Source organism: Odontesthes bonariensis, chromosome 13, assembly GCF_027942865.1.
Source record: "Odontesthes bonariensis isolate fOdoBon6 chromosome 13, fOdoBon6.hap1, whole genome shotgun sequence".
Lineage (NCBI taxonomy): Eukaryota > Metazoa > Chordata > Actinopteri > Atheriniformes > Atherinopsidae > Odontesthes > Odontesthes bonariensis.
In genome coordinates this window covers 8,553,815-8,572,995 of record NC_134518.1, presented here as the reverse complement: position 1 = coordinate 8,572,995, position 19,181 = coordinate 8,553,815, and the positions used below count along the sequence as shown (strand labels likewise).

At 40.6% G+C, this 19,181-nt stretch overlaps 2 protein-coding genes across 3 annotated transcripts; both read left to right on the top strand.

The window, feature by feature from the left end:
* Positions 1-381: 381 nt before the first annotated feature.
* Positions 382-6,414, top strand: cenpu (centromere protein U). Of its 2 annotated transcripts, none has more exons than XM_075480474.1 (14): positions 382-636; positions 923-977; positions 1,146-1,212; positions 1,700-1,910; positions 1,993-2,148; positions 2,550-2,631; positions 3,807-3,890; positions 3,986-4,076; positions 4,197-4,323; positions 4,501-4,579; positions 4,976-5,023; positions 5,211-5,272; positions 5,852-6,008; positions 6,106-6,414. In XM_075480474.1, the coding sequence occupies exons 1-14, from the start codon at positions 632-634 to the stop codon at positions 6,229-6,231; spliced, it is 1,350 nt and encodes a 449-aa protein (XP_075336589.1). In that variant the 5' UTR covers positions 382-631; the 3' UTR covers positions 6,232-6,414. The 2 variants fall into 2 exon arrangements, with proteins under 2 accessions (XP_075336589.1, XP_075336590.1); XM_075480475.1 differs by having other exon boundaries at positions 620-636; positions 1,129-1,212.
* A 983-nt stretch (positions 6,415-7,397) lies between these two features.
* Positions 7,398-16,564, top strand: LOC142397467 (caspase-3-like). The gene is made up of 7 exons (XM_075480843.1): positions 7,398-7,524; positions 11,722-11,802; positions 12,021-12,184; positions 12,651-12,779; positions 13,546-13,721; positions 14,827-14,941; positions 15,027-16,564. Exons 2-7 carry the CDS (start codon positions 11,726-11,728, stop codon positions 15,254-15,256), a joined length of 891 nt encoding a protein of 296 aa, XP_075336958.1. The 5' UTR covers positions 7,398-7,524; positions 11,722-11,725; the 3' UTR covers positions 15,257-16,564.
* Positions 16,565-19,181: the final 2,617 nt, after the last annotated feature.

The window sequence follows — 19,181 nt, the reverse complement described above, 5'->3', positions numbered from 1 at the left end:
GACATGTTGATGGAATTCATTGTCTTAAATTATTATGTGTTTTTAGAATGAAAAATGATTATTGTTAAAAAGAAGAACCCCTCTTGAATGTTTATGGTTTTGATTGAACTTTTCACTTCAATTTTGCTATAATTGTTGTGATGTCATGTCATTATTTTGTAAAAGATTTAATAAAAATAAAAAAATAGCTGTGTAATGTCACGTGTTTTGTTTTCGTTTTAGTGGGCATTTCTATCTTCACTCCATGGCATTTGTTCTTTTTATATTATCTTGCCCATAAATTACTTTTGTTTGATATTTTCGCTGCTGCTTAGTCGCAGCGGCTATTAATGAACCACTTCGTTCTCCGTAGCACTCGACAGTCCGCTCGGGATGGGTCGTTTCATTAAAATGCGCAGAATAGTTGCCAAACGGTATATGTTATTTCCTTGTAAAATTAAGTTTGAAACAATATGGTTTTATCTATTACCCCTATGAAAATATTACAATAATTTAGATTGCTTTATCTCTATCCACCCCTGTCCATACGGAATGGGTCAGTCCTCGACTTGAATTATTTGCGGGAAGCTGTTTCAGTTTGAGGGACGAGTGTCAACAAAGCAACTTGTTATTTAAGCCATAGTTGTTACTAATGAGGTAAGTAGTGTTACTTATGACAAACAGTTGAACCTGTATCATTTTAACTTCATATAAATATAGATATCCCGTTGTCTTTTGGCGGAGTTGTTGCTTTGCTTGTTATCCTGTTCGTGAGAAAAATGGTCAAATCGGTTGAAAACTACCGCGAGCTTTGTCTTGATAATAAAGACATCCGTTTACCAAATGGAAGAGCATTCAGGAGGCTATTTGAAATAGTACTCCGTTTTTAGTTATACCGGTTGTAGGGCAAAAATAAAGCGTCACTGTCCTCCTGTTCCCGCAGTACCAGAAAGGGCAGAGAAGCCAAACTGCTCCTCGAGGCACCACAGGAGAGTCAAGTGAGTCCATCCATCATGGCTGAAGTATCGGCTGCATTTGTTTGTTTTCGGAGAAACTGTTATATTACTACATTTTGTTGTAAAGCACAATCGACTGTTTTTAAATGATGGAACCGTTTTTTTGTTCTCCGTTATGGTCTAATGAAGAAAGGTTAATCTTTTGATCAGATGGATTCCCCCAACCTGTCTGCTATCGACAAAGCCAGCTTCATGGAGGGTCTCCAGCTGAACCACAGTGAGTCTGCGCACATTATATCTTTATCCGTGTCGGTGTCATCATGTCTCCATCAGTTTTTACAATGCAGTAAAATACAGAGGGGAGGGCGGGATGAGATGAGACGTTGACACGCCCTTTTTCTTTATGCGTTTTCTTTATGAATTATAAATATGACTGTAAAAGGAAAATGGATCCTTACATTAGTTTTTCATAGAGGTAAATTATCTTTAAAATCTCACTTTTGATTCAGATTTTATTAGATGTTCCTTTTACCTCCAGATGGTGCAACTTACCTGCTGACTAAGGGCCTAACATTGAACTTGGGGCTAATTTAACAACAGGAACACTTATTTTAAGAAGTTTGGGTCCACATCACTAAAGGATTGCTTAATTTACCCCACTCTCCTCCTGTACTTATAAACTGTACTTTAATCCTAAATCTAAGGCTGAACACTCTCTGTTACTGTTACTGCTGGCCTTTTTACTGTGAATCTCTGTTGCCCAGGTGATCCTCTTCACAGTACCGCCGTGGAAGAGGATTTGAATGTTTTTGACGATGGACAGATGGATACAGGAACAGCGGGAAGAGGGAATGTACCTAACACACTGAGGACTGCTGGCAAACGGCGTGGAGCTGCTCTGAAGAGGAAAGGGACAGAGGAGGGTGAAAAGAAAGAGGTGGTGAGGAGAAGTACTGTAGAGAAGGCTAAAACCAGGTAAAGTTAAATTAATTTGTTACTTTCTGCGCTAAACTGCTGCAATTATGATGTGATAGCAGCTTATTATTGTGCTAAGCAGGACAGACAAGAGAATGAGTGAGAAACAAGCAGACGTAGAGGTGGAGAAGGAGAGGTCGGTTCGGAGCGCTGTCCCACAGAAGAGCAGTCATCCTGCCCTGACAGCCAACCGACGTTTGGTCGGGAAGAAGCCTGCCTGGAAGATGTCTGCGGCAAAGTGAGCACACACACACACAGACGTGTTTCATTCCATGATGACAGGACGTGCTATGAAAAGTGATGGAAAAGTATTGCATATAGATTAACATCCACCTCACACAGGTTAAACAAAAATGGAATGAACACGATGGACACGATGGACACGAATGGACACGATAAATGAACTTTTACTCAGTGTACAGAAATACGTTGTAAGAAAAAGAAACAAAAAGATTGCAAACAATTTAATGCATAGCTTAACCCCAAAGCAGGTGTTAAAAACAGAGTAACCAGAAGTGTTTGGTTGGACTGTTTCTTACTCTCCACACCCCTCTATGTCTCCTCTGCTTTGTGAAATTGTGCATTTATCGGTTTGTCCTTTCATTAGTTTACTCGTCTGTCTTCGTTTTTCCCAACAAGACCAGTGAAAAGTCAACAGGTGGAGAAAGTCATGAGGACAGAGAGTGAATCAGACATTGGAAAGACTGATGGTCAGTCAGAGGTAAGGGGGCAAATGTTAATGTCTGCAGTTCTGCTATTCAGGCTGTATTCAAAGTGGCATCAAAAATAAACTTTGAAAAAGAAATGACACCCTCTTTAAAGTCTATGGTTTTATATATCAGGACATAGTAAAAACAAGAGATGAACAACACCTGAGGTGTGAAACTGTGTTATTATTCAACAAAAACTAAGTGGTGTGTGGAAAAACGTAAAAGCCTTCCACTGAACTTGAGGGTAAGTAATGCGGTTAATTCATTAATCGTCAGCAGATGTGAGCACCTCTATAAAAGCAGATGTTTTGCCAGTTTGCTGGTCTGGAGCATTCAGGTGTGTGATATCACAATGCCAAGGAGGAAAGACCTCAGCAATGATCTTAGAGAAGTAACTGTTGCTGCCCATCAATCTGAGAAGGGTTATAAGGCCATTTCCAAACTATTTGGATTCCATCATTCTACAGAGAGAAAGATTATTCACAAGTGGAAAACAATCAAGACAGCTGCCAGTCTTCCCAGGAGTGGATGTCCCAGCAAGTTCACCCCAAGGTCAGAGCATGCAATGCTCAGAGAAACTGCAAAAAAAAAACAAGAGTTACATTCAGTTCAGTGCAATTCAATGATACTTTATTTATCTCCAAAGGGAAATTAAATTATATTGGTGAAGATAACAAAAAATATATAAATCAGGTGACAAATGTAGAAAGTTGAAGTGTAGCAGAGAGGAAGCTCTGTAATCCTCGTCCTTCACTCTTCCCACTGTCTGCAGTCTCTGTCTGCGCATACAGACTTACAGCTGAGGTGATACAGATGTTACTGCTCCAGGTCTCTATTGTAAAATAATAATGCTTTCCTGATAGTCCTGCTGTGTCCTCATCAGGGATCCAAGCCTGTCCATTCTATCCACCAGTTATCCCTTTTTTTCCCCACCATTTCTCCATTTATTTATTTATTTATTTATTTTTTCCTGCTCTGCACCTAGACGTCTCCTTTTCAACTCATCTTGATTTGGCGTCCTATTCCAGGCATTACTTGGAGTTTGGGAAGCTCAGTTAGGTGCTCTGACAGGTTAACAGATGATTTTGTTTTACCGAGTTCTAACTAATAAAACTCATGTAACTGTATTTGGGAAGGCTGTGTAAAATCTCATATAAAAAAGAGAAGGAAAAAAAATGTCTTTCAGGAGGAATCTGACTCTTGCACAGACCAGCGGAGACGCAGCAGAGTCCTGTCCTCTGATGAGGAGGTGGACGAGGACACCAGCTGGGTATGGACCAAATGCAGCCTCTGCCGTGAGCGGAATACACAGCAGCACAACAATGCACCACATTCAGACGTTTTACGTGTGTTTATTTTCTTCAGAACCCAAGTCCAAAGCGGTCGAAGATGCCAAGCTTTGAAAGAACTCAAAAGTCTTCATCTGATAGAGCCAAATCTACAAAGTCTTCATCGGGTAAGAAGGAATAGGCGAGCGTAGGTTTTGGCCTCTCTAAGGTCCGACGTATAACAACAACGGTTTCATACAATTCTTGATGAAACTTGAACCATGTTAACCAAAACATTCCACCTAAAGGCAGCACATCTGGAGAACCTAAGACAGCCGGTGCCGATAAAGGCAGCAGGAAGAGCTACGGTGGTCGAGGTGGGACAGAGTTGGAGGTGGTGTTGGATGCCCTTCTTGGTTTCTCTGACCAGTACAGGTACAAACCCATATCTGATCTATTACGGTACATGTTTTTTAAGGGGTTCTGTCATGTGAGTTAACTGTTATCTAGCCCTTTAACTGACTTATGGTGGTTGTTACTCTCACTCTCAGTTCTTTCAAGGACAGATAAAACAGCTGCTTTTATGTGTTCGGTTTTGTTTTTTTGTTTCAGGGAGTCTGTGGAGTCCACAGCACTCAAACAGTCCATCGATTGTTTCTCCAAAAATGTAAAAGACCAACTCTTGGAAAAGGTTAGATTTGTTTTAATGTTTTTTAAGCTAAAATCAACTCCCACCTACTATTTGCACACACTTTCATGACAGTGTTTTCCCCAAAGAAACCAGTATGTCATCAATGCAGTCTGTCGTAAATGTCAACTCAAACAGGCCAGAAGTAAAGCGCCACCACTTGTTTACTTTTTTCTTTTTTTTTTTTTCTTTTTACCCTCAGCTCGGTTCAGTAGGGGGCTTCATAGTGTGTTTCTTAGATATTCGTTCACACACGCTCTGGCAGAGCTGCTACGTAAGCTTCAAAGCCGCTTGTGGTTCGGTGTCTTGGACAAGGATACTGTGGCACGTGGGGGGCATCAAACCGGCAAAGAACACCTGATCACATATACACATTTTCTGCTGCCTCTTCTCTTCCAGATCTCTTCGTACAAGGAGCTCAGGGTTCTAAAAAGAGAAAACACCAAGGTAACTATGGCAGACATTACTTTTCAACATGTTATATCAACAATATGTTAAACATGAGCACGACGGCATTGATTCAAGCTGAAGTCTCAGGACAGCTGATGTGGCTTAGGTTACATATGCTGCAATCTGAGGCAGCATCGACAGTTTACTTTGTGTTTTGATTTGTTTTTTTGCCCGTGTGGGTCAGGTCGCTTCCTTGATCCGCACGAAGACACAGAGACTGTTGAATGCCAAGCATGAGCTCATGAGGTGAGAGGAAACACAACTGTACAAGTTAAAGTTCCCCATGTGTGCTTACACTAAAGTCGTCTTTGGGCATCTAAAAAAAAGTTGAGATGCTGTGAAAAATGTTTAAAAAATCATGCAAATCGCAGAAACCGACAGTTAATTCACAGCAGGACAAAGATAACCTGTTGAATTTTGAAACTGAGACATTTTACTATTTCATGAAAAATTAAACAGCTGGAGGAACGTGTTGCAACAAATGAAGTTGTTTTGCAACGGGTGAGTAACATGCTTGGACATGAAATAAAAGCACCTTAGAGAGGCAGAGTGTCTCACATGTAAAGATAGGCAGAGGTTCAGCAATCTGTCAAACAAAACCAAAAAAACGCAGCGACGCATTGTTGGAACTAGAATGGGACTACAGTTCCTCTCCTGAAGGTCCATGGAAAAAGGTTTATGGGATGTTTTTGAAAGAAAAGGGGATGCTACAGTGATAAATGTGTTGTGTCCCAACATCTTTGTATTGGGAGCTGTAGATGTGTAAGCTTGTTTCCATCCGTGTACTTGGACTGTGTGTGTATGTTTGTATGACTGGTCCATCAGCGCAGAGAGGCAGGCGTGGTTGCTGCAGAAGGAGAAAGCTGAACTTCAAAACAGATTGTCTGATCTGAGACGAGGCCAGGCCTTCCTCCGCGATATCAGAGGGCTCAGTAGCCAATACCTGGACCACCGACGCAAGAACCCCACCGAGAAAGAGACGGTAAAGACCCCCAGCGCTGAGCATGTTTACTTGACACTATAAAAAAAAAAAATAATAATTTTTATTACCCACTGTAATATTCTCCCTCCTCTCGCAGTATGGGGCACCAAGCTTACCGGCTCTGCTGTTGGAGACGAAGCTTCTTCAAGACTTGGAGCTTCAGCCGCGAGGAGTCAATAACAGACCAGAGAAAAGACACAAGAAAAATGGAACTCAAAAATAAGTTGTGCCAAATTCACACATACAAATACTTTTTGTTATGAGCAATTCTAACTGCTTTAAAAGTTTTTGTTTGTTTATTTTTTAAATCTTCCTACTTTCATTTTTGTCATTCAGGCCATGTCTAATCTGGTGTACTGCCTTGACAAATGCAATATATGTTCAATAAATATATATTAAAACAGCATCTTTTCCATTGATTGATTTTTATTTATATTTTTCAGCTGTTTGAGGAAAAAAAAGAAAAAGTCATTCCAAACATAAATTTCATAACAAGAAAAGAACATGAAGTTTCCCCATACAGACTTTTTTTTTTTAATACAACTTTATTTTGCTTAACAAGATGCAAAAACATGACAAGTATCATTAATAATAAATGAAGAACAAATAAGCATACCAAAATAAATACATACATAAGTAGTTTTAAATAATAAATGGAGAGAGAGAATATACCAGGGGACATGAACAATGAGGATTACACTGAGTTAAAGATTTCAAAGTGGGAGACTAGATTTATAGTTTTGATAGCTTTCTTGTTATTAGAGGAGGAAATTGACTTGAAATACATCTGGAGTTCTATCATGAAAGCACAAAAATTGGGTTTCACTTTGGCAAATTTACATTTGTGGATCAGCATCTATAATAACTCCTTGATTTAATTGAGCTACATCAACATTTAATTTCCCTCTGGGATAAATAAAGTATTTTTGAATTGAATTGAATTGAATTAATACTTAGCAAGAATTAAAATTAGATTAATTAAAAAATATTCTTTTTCAGTGGGAGCATCACTCTTTATAAAACCAAAAATGACATTTTGCAGAAGGAGCTTAAAATCACAGCATATATTATCTAAAATAAATCTACAAATATCTTGTCACTGTTTACGGGTATATTCACATTTCCAAAACAGATGAATAATGGTCTCAGTATGAGTGTCACAAAAGGCACACTTCAGATCAAGATCAACAACATTTAATTTGATAAAGAATGATTTAACCGGGTAACATCTATGAATAATTTTGAATGACACTTCTTTAACCTTATTAAGCACAAAGAATTTTTGAGGAAGAGACCATCCCCGTACAGACTTTGTAAGAACAGTGACGACGGGCTTCACGTCATGACGTCAGTAATTACTCCGGAGGAGTTTCCTCCCGCCCACTCACAGAGCGCAACTCCTGATTGGCGGAAAGTTTCACACTTGCACTGGAATAATAAGACGTTTCCTTGTAAAATCGATATTTCGGCAGAAGACCTTTTGATACTTGTGACCTACGACACGTCTCTTAAAAAGGTATGCTTGCGGTCATGGCAGAACGTTTGTCGTATTATTATTATTACTAAGATTATTATTAACGTTTTATGTGGTCGACGGTAGTTTGTCGTGCTCGTTAAAGCTACTCAACAGGTAAGGCTGGCATTAGGTGTAATTACTACAGTAGCTGTTCTACAGAGGGCGACACGAGATAAAAGTATGAAGCTCGTTTGTAATTAATTTTTGTGTCTTAGAAATTGCTAAAAGGCCTTGTCCGGTGCGTTAAGGCATTAAAAGCTTGCTGGCATGTTGTCACTCACATCCTCGCTGCTCACTTTCACTTCAATTATATTGTACAAATTGTATCGGAACGCACCGTAGTTAGCTTAATGCTGCTTCGTGCGGTTTTTGCTTTATGCCCTCACTGAGCTGAAGTATATTTTAAATTAAGCAGGCTTTAATGCATGAACTGCATTTTCTCACATCCCTCTTCCAGAAGGAAATAGTTTAAATAGGGGGTGCATATCCTGATATTAGTTCCACGGGAAAACAGAAATCACGTTTATATTAGCCTAATCTAATCTTACGAGCAGGCAAAGTGTAATTACTCGCAGTTAAACTGTGCCTCGCGTCACTTAAGTACTACGTTATGATCATTTTTGTTCCCGTGATTTGGCTCACATTTCCTGGTAAGTAGAGCAATGCAAGTTACTTATTTAGTCGACGAAGTTTCACTATGAGCCCATCGCCAGCTGATGAAAAGCGATGCTCGGGAGATCCTCAGAAACTCACAGTGATGACATACGCAGAACTAATAATCGCTGTGGTTCATGCGGTTTATGTGGTTTCCACTTGGAGGTTGGTCTTGATTTGAACCGAAACCTTGCGTTGACAGCAGGGCAGCGACCGCTTGATCACATAAAAAAATAATTAAATATAATTTAAAATCATATATGATGATTATATTATATAAAACTAACTAGTCCAGGTATTCCTCATAAAACATGTTTGTGACTTGAGGCCATTTGAATTTTTTTAAATGTTTTTATACATTTTAAGAAATTGCAGTTTTTGTGTCACTACCCCAGTTTTTAATAAGCGGGGTCAAAAATGACCCCAAGCCTTTCCTATAGAATCTTAAAGGATAACTGCGGTATTTTCAACATTAAGCCTCTTTTCTGAGTCGTCTGCAATGTTTTAGAACCACCCTCACCGCTTTTTTGATGTTTACTGCTGTCTCCGGTATTTGCCTAATTTTGATTCATCTCAACCTGCTTCAGAATGGCAAGTCATGTGCATGTCCAAAAAGGTCCGTAAAAGCACCATAAACATCAGTTTTCAAAATCATCAACTCACCGGAGTGGTTACTGGTGTGCACTGGTAATCCATATCAAATTTCGTTGCGAAAAGTTGCTTCTGTCGTGTTTTATTTGGCAGCTCGTTTATGCTCGAACTATTTTCTTAGCCACCTCACAACCGTGGATAAACTTCCGCTCAGCAGTTGAATCTGACTTGCTATACTCCACACCACTTGATGGCGCCATTGATGGCGATTGTTCATTGTCCTTCGGCACGTAATCAGCACGTTAATCGGAGTAATATCAACGAACATCCAGTCTTCAATAGAACTCAATGGGATTTACAAATTGTCAAATAAAACACGACAGAAGCAACTTTGCGCAACGAAATTTGATATGGATTAGCAGTGCACACCAGTAACCACTCCGGTGAGTTGATGATTTTGAAAACGGACGTTTATGGTGCTTTTACGGACCTTTTTGGATATGCACATGACTTGCCATTCTGAAGCAGGTTGAGATTAATCAAAATTAGGCAAATACTGGAGACAGCAGTAAACATCAAAAAAGCGGTGAGGGGGGTTCTAAAACATTGCAGACGACTCAGAAAAGAGGCTTAATGTTGAAAATACCGCAGTTATCCTTTAAGGGTTTGCTTTGGGGACCTTTGATTCTTACCAACTGTGAAAGGAAGATGCAAGAGTTTCTATGCTCTCTTTGTTACGTGGGGTAGAAGAGGTCAAAGAGGAAAGATAAAGAAAGCATAGAAATACTATCCTCAAGTTAAAATTCAGGGTCTGCATATAAAAAAGACAACCTGAGAGCAAGCAAGGAAACAATATGGCATTGAGATAAACTGACGTGGCGCCACGTCAAATCGGAAGGAGACAAGTCCTGCTGATATCTGACTGGATCAGTCAACTTGAGGGCAGAGTCTGACTGACTGAAACCTGATTAGCTCTAAACAAAAGTTATAAGAAATGATAACGACTATCTAGATATAACAATGCAGTAAAATTAAACAAAATAAGAATAATCAGAAGGATAGAAATAAGAAGCTTCCTGCCTGGAAGAAAATATGCATACTCCTGTGAGGGAAAATCTGTATCTGAAGTGGGACAGAAAAACTAAAAAAATAAAAAATTGTGAAGTAGCACACAAAACTCTTCTTATCTCACACACTTGCATCCAAAACTTGTTTTTTTTGTGACGTACCCTGAGACTGTACAGTCACGGTCAAAATTCTTGGCACACCCGGTTTTCAAGTGTGTAATTCAGATGTTCTTCAGAAATAGATGTAAACATTTCCCAGTTTTGTGTAATTATAGGGCCAAGTTTGTTAAAATAAGGAAAAAAGTACTTGCATGAAATATACATCCGAAACAATTACACACGCTGCTCATTAATATTTATTGGCTGAACTTTCTTTTCTTTTCTTTTTTTCTTCAATCATTTATCTTTGAATATAAAATACTGTTGGATGGAAACACTGATAATTCAGTACTAAAACGTGTTTGGTAGAAGGGGATAACAGTCTGTGGAAAAAAGGTGAATATGATAAAATGCAATTGAAATATCAAATCAAATGACCTAAAAATACACAAACAATATTACATAAAACTCTTTCAAGAGCTCATATTTGTGTTGACCAAAGATGACTGTAAAGCTGTCATCAGGTATTCCATCATGTCAGTTTAATTTCTATTAATTTCTTGTTATGTCATTGGATTATTTCTAATAATTTTTTACGATTTTTTTTATGTTATTTCTTGTAAAAAAGAGTTATAAATAAACTTGTTAAATGTAAAATCAGTTTTTTGTTGACTCAAATATAATAAATATAATCTCCTTTAACCAAAATGAAAGACATTTTTTAAATTCATTGCAAAAACACATTGATTCTAATTGGGGTCATTTTTGACCCCACTCATGGAAGAGTGTAGGTATCGGTCGTTCATGCATCCAAGGGTTAATATGTGAATGCAAGGATATATATATTATGAGGCCATAAGCACTTGATTGATGCATACTAAATAGATTTTTTTCAATGTTAAAACTCTACAAAAATAGTCAGAACTGATCAAGTGAAATGGAGGGGGGGAAATGGATTTTAGTGTTGAGGACAAAGGGAGCGAAGGTAACTTTTAGGGCCCTGGAACACTTCACGGAGACTGATGTATCTTTCTGTGGGACCGCTGTAGGCCATACACTCCACTCTATGGGCTTTACGGAAGAGTGGCCCAAAAAAAAAAGTCACCATGTCATATTAAAGAGTAAACTTTCAAGAAAACCATCCCCACAGTGACGCATGGCGGTGGCACTATCACGCTGTGGGGAGTTTTTCATCAGCACAGACTGGAAAACTGAGGGAATGATAAATAATGCTAAATACAGGGAAATCCTTGAGGAAAAAACCTGTTTCTCCTCCAGAGATCTTAGACCAGGGCAGAGGCTCAAAGCATGCTGCCAAAGCAACACCCAAGGGATTCAAGGGGAAACATTTAAATGCATTGGAATGACCTGATTAAAGATTTTAAATGCTGCTGAATACCAGCAGAACCCATCTGACCCTAAGGAGCTGGAGCATTTTGGCTTCGGGGAGACATGCGCACAAACCGCCTCTCCTTTTTATTCTCTTTTAAATTTAAATTACAGGTTGGAACACAAAAAAAAAAAAAAAAAGGGGGGGGGGAATGCCAAAGAGGGAGAGTCATTTTGAAAGCCACTGTATTGTCACAAGTTTGTTTTCTGCTGACTGGTTGAAAAAACAAAAATCAACCCTGCGTACAGAAGTTCTGAGGTTGTGTTTGACTCGAGTTGAACAAAATTTGTGATTTCGATGGCGGCGCAAACGATATTCCAGGACGCCAAGGAGAGCGAGTGGTCATCTGTATTTTACTGATCTGATTTCTACACCACTGTGTTTTCTGTTCTGTAGAAATATGGCTGACGCTGACGGGGGCGGCGACGTGCAGAGTGGCGGGGACACCGTGGACGCCCTGAAATGGTTCAGCAAGAGGTGAATATTGTGCACAGCTCTCTGTCTGACTAATTTAATCCTGGGCGATGTGTTCTTGGAAAAAACTGTGTGCACAAACATCTGTCGAGCACAGAGCCGTGTTGGCTGCTCTTTACGAGATCAGATGTGTGCAGGTAACCAGTCAGTGATGCCGTTTATTTAGCGAAGCGCATCCTTTTATGAGTCTGTGTGTGTGTGTTTATGTGTGTGCATTTCAGGCCAGCAGCTGCAGGTGATGGTAAGAACGCTGAGGAAATAGACTCCTCCTCACTCAGCGTGAGCACTAAGCCAGCAAACTACGACCCTTACCGCTACAGGATGGACTACCACTGCATGGGAACCTGTCTGATAGTCAACAACAAGAACTTCCATCGCAGCACCGGTAAATACAGCCATTCAGCACTTCACGTCCACTGGTGCACACACCTCTTTGTTTCATTTGACGGGCCCTTGCAGTAAAAATGCTGCTGCCGTCTCCGTTTCAAAGACATTTGGACAGGACAGAGCTTTCTTTAGGTTGTCCCTGTGCGTTTTCTGACCGAAGAATTAGTTTCGCTTTAGCTTTTTAAATAATATATAAATAAATCCCCTTCCTTCATGGAGATCAGCTTAGATATTTGACTCTTTGTGCCACGGTAGCACACGAATGGAGTTTCTGAATTTGCATAAACACATGACTGAACAAGAAGCAGCCATTTCAAAAGTGGCAGCGTGACAACCTGCCTGTCCTGTTACGACAGAGAGAGAGTCTCACACTGGGCTCCCATATGTTCTGCACAGAGCAGAGTGAGCTGTGTTGTTGGTACTGACGTTTAACACATTCTGCATTCCTGTTTGTGTTTTTCCAGGAATGAGTGATCGTAAGGGGACAGATGTTGATGCTGCTTCTGTTATGGAGACCTTCAAAAAACTGGGTTACAAGACCAGACTGGCCAATGACCAAACTGTGGATCAGATGGAAAAGCTGATGTTAAGTGGTAACAGTTTCTCATTTATTCAGCTCCTCCCCATCCTGTTAAACTGCCACCTGCCCCCTCAAGCTTTGTCGGTTCTGCTGATATACTGTAATTTAGCACATATCTTATCATATGTATATATATTATTTTTTCCCCTTAAACCACTGGCTTGTTGCTTAGTTTAGCAGTATGCTTAAGGCCTCTGTAATGGAGAAATAAGCTTTGCATTTTAGTATTTAACACCAGACAGACATCCCCACATTATGAAGCTGCCACCATCACTGTAGGGACGGTACTCTCAGAGTTGCTGGTTTGTACCACATGAGACGCTTTTGTTGATGGCCAGAAAGTTCAGTTTTAGTCACATCTGAGCAGAGTACCTTCTTCCACGTGTTTGAGGAGTCCTCCGGTGCCTTTTCAGTGAACTCCAAACGCACTTTGTTATTTTTCTCTTGAAGTAATGGCCACTTTTCCACTTGGACCATCTCTGTAGAGTGGATGTTTTAAAGTGGAGAGACATTCTGACCTTTTGCAGCTCCTTCAGAGTTACCTTTTGGCCTCTTTGTTACCTGTTTTTTTTGTTTGTTTGTTTCACCAAATTGGATTATTTTTTGTCAACGTCCATTACAAAAAGTCTCTAAACACCACTAAGAATAGATACAAAAAATTTTTTTAGCTGGGTGAGATGGTGGTGCATTGCTAGATGGATCATCACATTTCCTTTCACTGGAACTCAAAGATGGACAGAACTGATAACTTTTTTCTCTCCGCTCCTCTTTGTTTCCAGTATCTGCTGAGGACCACAGTCAGAGTGCATCCTTCGTGTGTGTGCTGTTGAGTCACGGGGATGAGGGCGTGATATACGGCACGGACGGCTTAGTAAAGTTTGACAGTCTGATAAAATGCTTTAAAGGAAGTGGCTGTAAGAGTCTGGTGGGGAAACCCAAGCTCTTCTTCATACAGGTCAGTTACCTTTTTTCTTGAACACGCCACCACGGGTTGAAATGCTCCAGTCTCATTGAAATGTTTATTTAAACAAACTTTTGTTGTTATTTTTTTATTACTAAGTAGTAATACTGTATGTTTGACATTATCTGCCAGTCACCCAACTTCAAACACAAGAATATAATCGTGTCATGTACAAGTGTGTCAGATTATTTTCCATCCAACTGATGAGCTAAAACGAATTAAAAGCAGCTTGTGACAATAAAGTCTTAAAGGCCTACAGAAAGCTGACACTACACCCAATACATAATGATAATACATACACAGAGGAACAATAGTGATCATTGGACCCTACACCAAAACATTTCATAAACGCATGAAATTTGCGATTTTGAATTTGCCGCTTGGAAATCCTTCCTGGAATTCCAGACTGGGGGCGGGGCTTCCGTGCGACGTCACATGTGCAGGGAGCTGAACACGGCGGGATGGCTCCGGCTGATTTCACCAGAGAGGAGGCAGGCGGACAGGGAGACACAGACACAAGACCGCAGGTCTCTGCTTCCTCTGTCCCCGGTGGTGTGAGCTGCTGGTGCTGAGGGCAACACACGCACTTCGTACATCTACTCGCAATAAAAACTGCACTGAACCCAACGTTTTATATTTCCAAGCGACGTCCCGCGGCACACATCGAAATTTGCCGTGAAGAAGCTGTCCAGGTCTGGCAAACTGCTGGCTTCGCTACTAGAACTACTGGGGGTTGTTCCAGCAGCTGGCACTCGCGACATCACGCACCTGTCGTTCCAGTTTGCCAAATTCGAGTCAAATGTGGTGATAGTTTATTGGGCCTAATCAGGACTATCCAGCGGCCTAAAATTATTTTAAAATCGTAAAAAAATTCCATGGTATATAAGGAATCGATCTGCTATTTCAGTTTTGTGCAAAAAATCACCTTTCTGTAGGCCTTTAACAATGTTTTGCTATATTTTCTCTAGGGTAAAAATGAACAATCAAAACCATTTATTGGTCGTTTATTTAAGCTCTTCTCCATCCAAACAATCAAAATACCCCTTACCATTTGAGCAGTCGATGCGCACATAATACCTGGATGTCCTGTTCCTTTTAGGCATGCCGCGGCACAGCCCTGGATGACGGCATAGAGACCGACAGCACCGGAGTTGAAATGTCAGAGAGGATTCCCGTAGAGGCGGACTTCTTGTACTGCTACTCCGCCGCTCCAGGTAACCAGCAATGGTTCCTTTCCTGTCCATATTCCTGCCTGCCTGTTGGTGCGTCTGAGGACTAAAACAGTCCCTTAACCCGCAGGCTACTACTCCTGGAGGAACATGAGCAACGGCTCCTGGTTCATACAGTCGCTGTGTGAGATGCTGCAGCGCTTCAGTGGAGACCTGGAGCTAATGCAGGTTCTGACCCGAGTCAACCAGAAGGTGGCGCTGCAGTTTGAGTCTTCCTCCACCATGCCTGGATTTAGCAACAAGAAGCAGATCCCCTCTGTGGTCTCAATGTTGACCAAAGACTTTTACTTTCCCAAGTAGAAACTACCTTACCTGACTCCCGCCCTCTGGTATTCGCATACCATCTGGGACGAGCCCACAACCGACATGATTTCAAATGGGGCTATTTTTTCTAAAACTCGTGCATGTGATTGGATGAAGAATCTGTCCGTCATCTTGACTGACACGCCACTTCAGCCACTCCCAATGACTCAACCCGTGACGTAGCTCAGAGCTTACCTGACTCCCGCCCTCTGGAGCATGAATGGGCGGCCATAACGCGGCCATTCATCCAAAGTCCCATCCAGCAATTAATGATTGGCTCTGATTATTTTCCAATCGGACGAAACACATATGACTCCCAGGCTCCTCAGATGGTTGTGTGAGGAAAGGGAACGCCCCCGCGTGTAGTTGGTGAACGCAGCCAGATGACGTGAGTCAGGTTAGAAACTACCCACCTGTGAGCAAACTGGGTCAGGAATGTCTCTGCTGGTGTCACAGATTTCACATGGATCTGTTTTCTGGTGTGTTGCACAGTCAATGTAGAACAGGAGATTATCGTGCTTATCATATATCATTTTAACTCTATGGTGGCTGTAGAAATACACAGGGTGTTGGGACATTTTCCTGTACGTAGATACTGTATATTTGATATGCATACATACATATACAGATGTACCGTAAGCTGTGTGCATTAAGTAAGAGTATTATAATTAATTGAATTCCAATTGGCTTGAATTGGACTTTATTATCTAAGTGCCTTGAGATGACATTTGTTGTATTTGGCGCTATATAAATAAAAAATTAATTGAATTGAATTGAAATTGAAAAGTAGCATTACTAAAATCTTCCAGCAGTGTTCGGTTATTCTTACGATATCACTCGAATATTGTTCGTCCTTATCAAAACCTTACGTGAACCGTCGTTCTCTTAATATGGAAACAGACGTTGTCTTCCTGGAGGAGCCCACTCCCATCAGGACAGACATGCTTCATCTGACGATACTTTTTATTTAAAGTGAGTCTTCCTTCCGAGGGAACAAGTGGACCCGAACACCTGCAGAACGGAGCAGCTAGAAAAACCCAATAACAACTGTGTGTGTCACTCCATTACTCCTGTCATGCTTTATGCCACTAACAAGAATGGTTTATAGTTATCTGGGCTCAATTGATGGTAAAGGGAAATAAATTTGACCCTCACTCACGAACTACTTGTCTACCGAGTAATCAAAAACACACTGAAGCTCACAGATAATTCCCAATGATAAAATGACAGCTCTAACTTTTTAAGTGGGTGAAAATGGGAAAAACACTAGAAAGACTGGGTTTGAAATAAAATTTGTCATGCAAAGCCTGATTTCATTCGAGTCATTTTTGCAGGTGGTTGTGCACTTCCTGGATGTTTGATGGGAATGAAACCGACTGATTTGAATTCAACTTCAAATTTCATTTTCACCCTCATTCCCACCACACAGAATTCATTGTATGTTGGAAACACGATCGTGCCTCAGATGTCGCTTTGCCAAGCGCAGAACTATGCCAAATGTGACGGCATACAAGTTTGTTTTGTGGGGTTAATTATGCCAGAACCACAGCTCCACAAAAACCTGCTAAGACCTGTTCCTGCTCCGGAGTTCCTGAGAAACGCGGCAGTTATTTTCTGTTACCGAAAGTTAATCCTGCAGGCATCACGTTGACTGAATCATTTATCACATCTATGAGAGAAATGTCATAGCCGGCTGTGGAACCACTCAGAGGCCTCAGATTATTTCCTTCCACAGTGGGAAAAACGTTTAAATATTAAGCTGATTTACCCGTATCATCTGGAAAGAGTTAGTTCCATGTTACCGATCTTGGATCTTGGATCGGGCGCCACAAATATTTGTGTTCGGTGCATTTCGGTCAAAAGGGTCCATCTTATCATGGGCTGACACTGGCTATTCTTAGCATTTATATTCTCTTCTCAAACACAACACATAAGTCAGTATCATGGTTGTTACTCTACATAAAATGTGAGTGAGGAGCAGAATGTTGTTTTGAAAAATGTTTCCATAAATGATCATCAGTTCAGGAGGGTCAGTGTGAACGGGCAGCCACCAGGGGAAGCCAGAGAAACAATAAAGAAGTTCTGCAGGGCTCTCATGAATCAGCAGTCCTTCTTTGTTCCAGGAATTGCAAATGTGGTTAAACTTAACCCCTGATGCTCTGATCAAACCACGTGAGACATTTTTTTTAAAGACACAAACAGTGGCTCCTGTTGAGACAAGCGGGAGCAGTGTTTCTCCAGAGCTGTCACCTTTCTAGAGTTTAATTTAGACACATACAAAGAGTGTAATTACTTGTTTAACAAAAGAACTGAGACAAAATGCAGAGGAAATGAATAACTTCAGTCCACCCCATAACTGAGTAGCTTGCAGAACCACCTTTAGCTGCAATAACCTGAAATACTTGTTTTCAGTCTGAGTTATCAATCTTTGATCTTGTTATGAAAGAGTTTTGGCCCACTCCTCTTTATGGAGTTGCTTCAGTTCAAGAGGTTTGCAGCATTAATTTCTGCAGAGCTTTCTTAAGGTCCCACCTCATCATTTCAGTCAGAATGAGGTCTGGACTTTAACTGGGTCATTACAGCATCTTGACTCCTTTCTTCTTCAGACATTCTGTTGCAGATCTGCTGCTGTGTTTGGGATCATTGTCCTGTTGATGACCCAGTTTCAGAAAAGCTTTAGCTGTCAGACAGATGGCCTCACATTTGACTCTAGAATACTTTGGTATACAGAGGAGTTCATGGTGGACTCAATGACTGCAAGGTGTCCAGGTCCTGTGTCTGCCAAACAAGCCCAGATCATCAGCCTTCTACCACCGTGCTCGACAGTTGGTATGAAGTGTTTGTGCTGATATGCTGTGTTTGCTTTTATGGTCTATCCAAAGGACATTGTTCCAGAAGTCTTGTGGTTTGTTCAGATGTAAATTTACAAACCTAAGCTGTGCAGCCATGTTCTCTTTAGAGAGAAGAGGCTTTCTCCTGAAACCCTTCCAAACAAGCCATACATGTTCACTCTTTTTCTAATTGTACTGTCATGAACTTTAACATTTAACATGCTAACTGAGGCCTATAGTCTGAGATTAAGCTATTTTGTTTTTGTTTTTTGTTTCTGTTTCTCTGAGCATTGCACGTTATTTAGAAATGGCCTTATAACCCTTCACAGATTGACGGGCATCAACAATTGCTTAATTGCTTATGTCTTTCCTCCTTGGCATTGAGTTAACACAGACCTGACTTGTAGCGGCGATCTTTCGTCACAGTACTCCACTTTACCGCTACTGTTAAGCAGTCTTCTTTGCAATAAGCTTATATAATCTTCCAAGGCAGTAACTTCATTCAAAAAAGGAACTTTAAATGAAAAAGCAAAAAAAAAACAAAGTTACAAGATTCACTAGTATTGTGTTGTATTTACTTGTCAAAAAACTGTCTTGCTTCTTAGGCTGCTTAACCTGGTCTGATCTAAAATGGCTGTGATGTCATCAGCAGCGTAATTAAAAGAGCAATGCAACATGTTTAAAGGGAAACTATTAATCATTAGCCAATGTTAATATGGCTCTCACATGACTGTTCCAGACCAGAAAACTGACAAAACCTACATAGTGCACTTAATTAACCCCCCCCCCCCTATGTTGGCTTTGATTCCGTCCAATAAACAGTGTCAGCTGTCACATGCTGTTATTCACCTGAGGTTGTATTTGCTTCATTCTGAAACCCATCAAGGACCAGATAATTTATTATGTCCCGCTTCCTACTTCTGCACCACATGAAATGAAAGCTTCAGGAATTCTATGCCATGCATTTATGACTTTACATGTTTCTACCTTTTTGTGTTCTCTCCTGCCCACATGGCTGATTTTGTTTTCGTCCATAAGAGTGGCTGTCTAATTTCAAACCTTCTCCATCTGTTTGACAGACCCCTCCTTAG

Excerpts from the sequence above, each read along its gene's own strand:
- cenpu (XM_075480474.1), top strand. Across the intron at positions 1,213-1,699 it reads GGGTCTCCAGCTGAACCACA|GTGATCCTCTTCACAGTACC; the intron begins GTGAGTCTGCGC and ends TCTGTTGCCCAG. Across the intron at positions 5,273-5,851 it reads GCCAAGCATGAGCTCATGAG|CGCAGAGAGGCAGGCGTGGT; the intron begins GTGAGAGGAAAC and ends CTGGTCCATCAG.
- LOC142397467 (XM_075480843.1), top strand. The coding sequence starts at position 11,726 with ATGGCTGACGCTGACGGGGGCGGCGACGTGCAGAGTGGCGGGGACACC. Across the intron at positions 12,185-12,650 it reads GAACTTCCATCGCAGCACCG|GAATGAGTGATCGTAAGGGG; the intron begins GTAAATACAGCC and ends GTGTTTTTCCAG. Across the intron at positions 13,722-14,826 it reads CCAAGCTCTTCTTCATACAG|GCATGCCGCGGCACAGCCCT; the intron begins GTCAGTTACCTT and ends TGTTCCTTTTAG.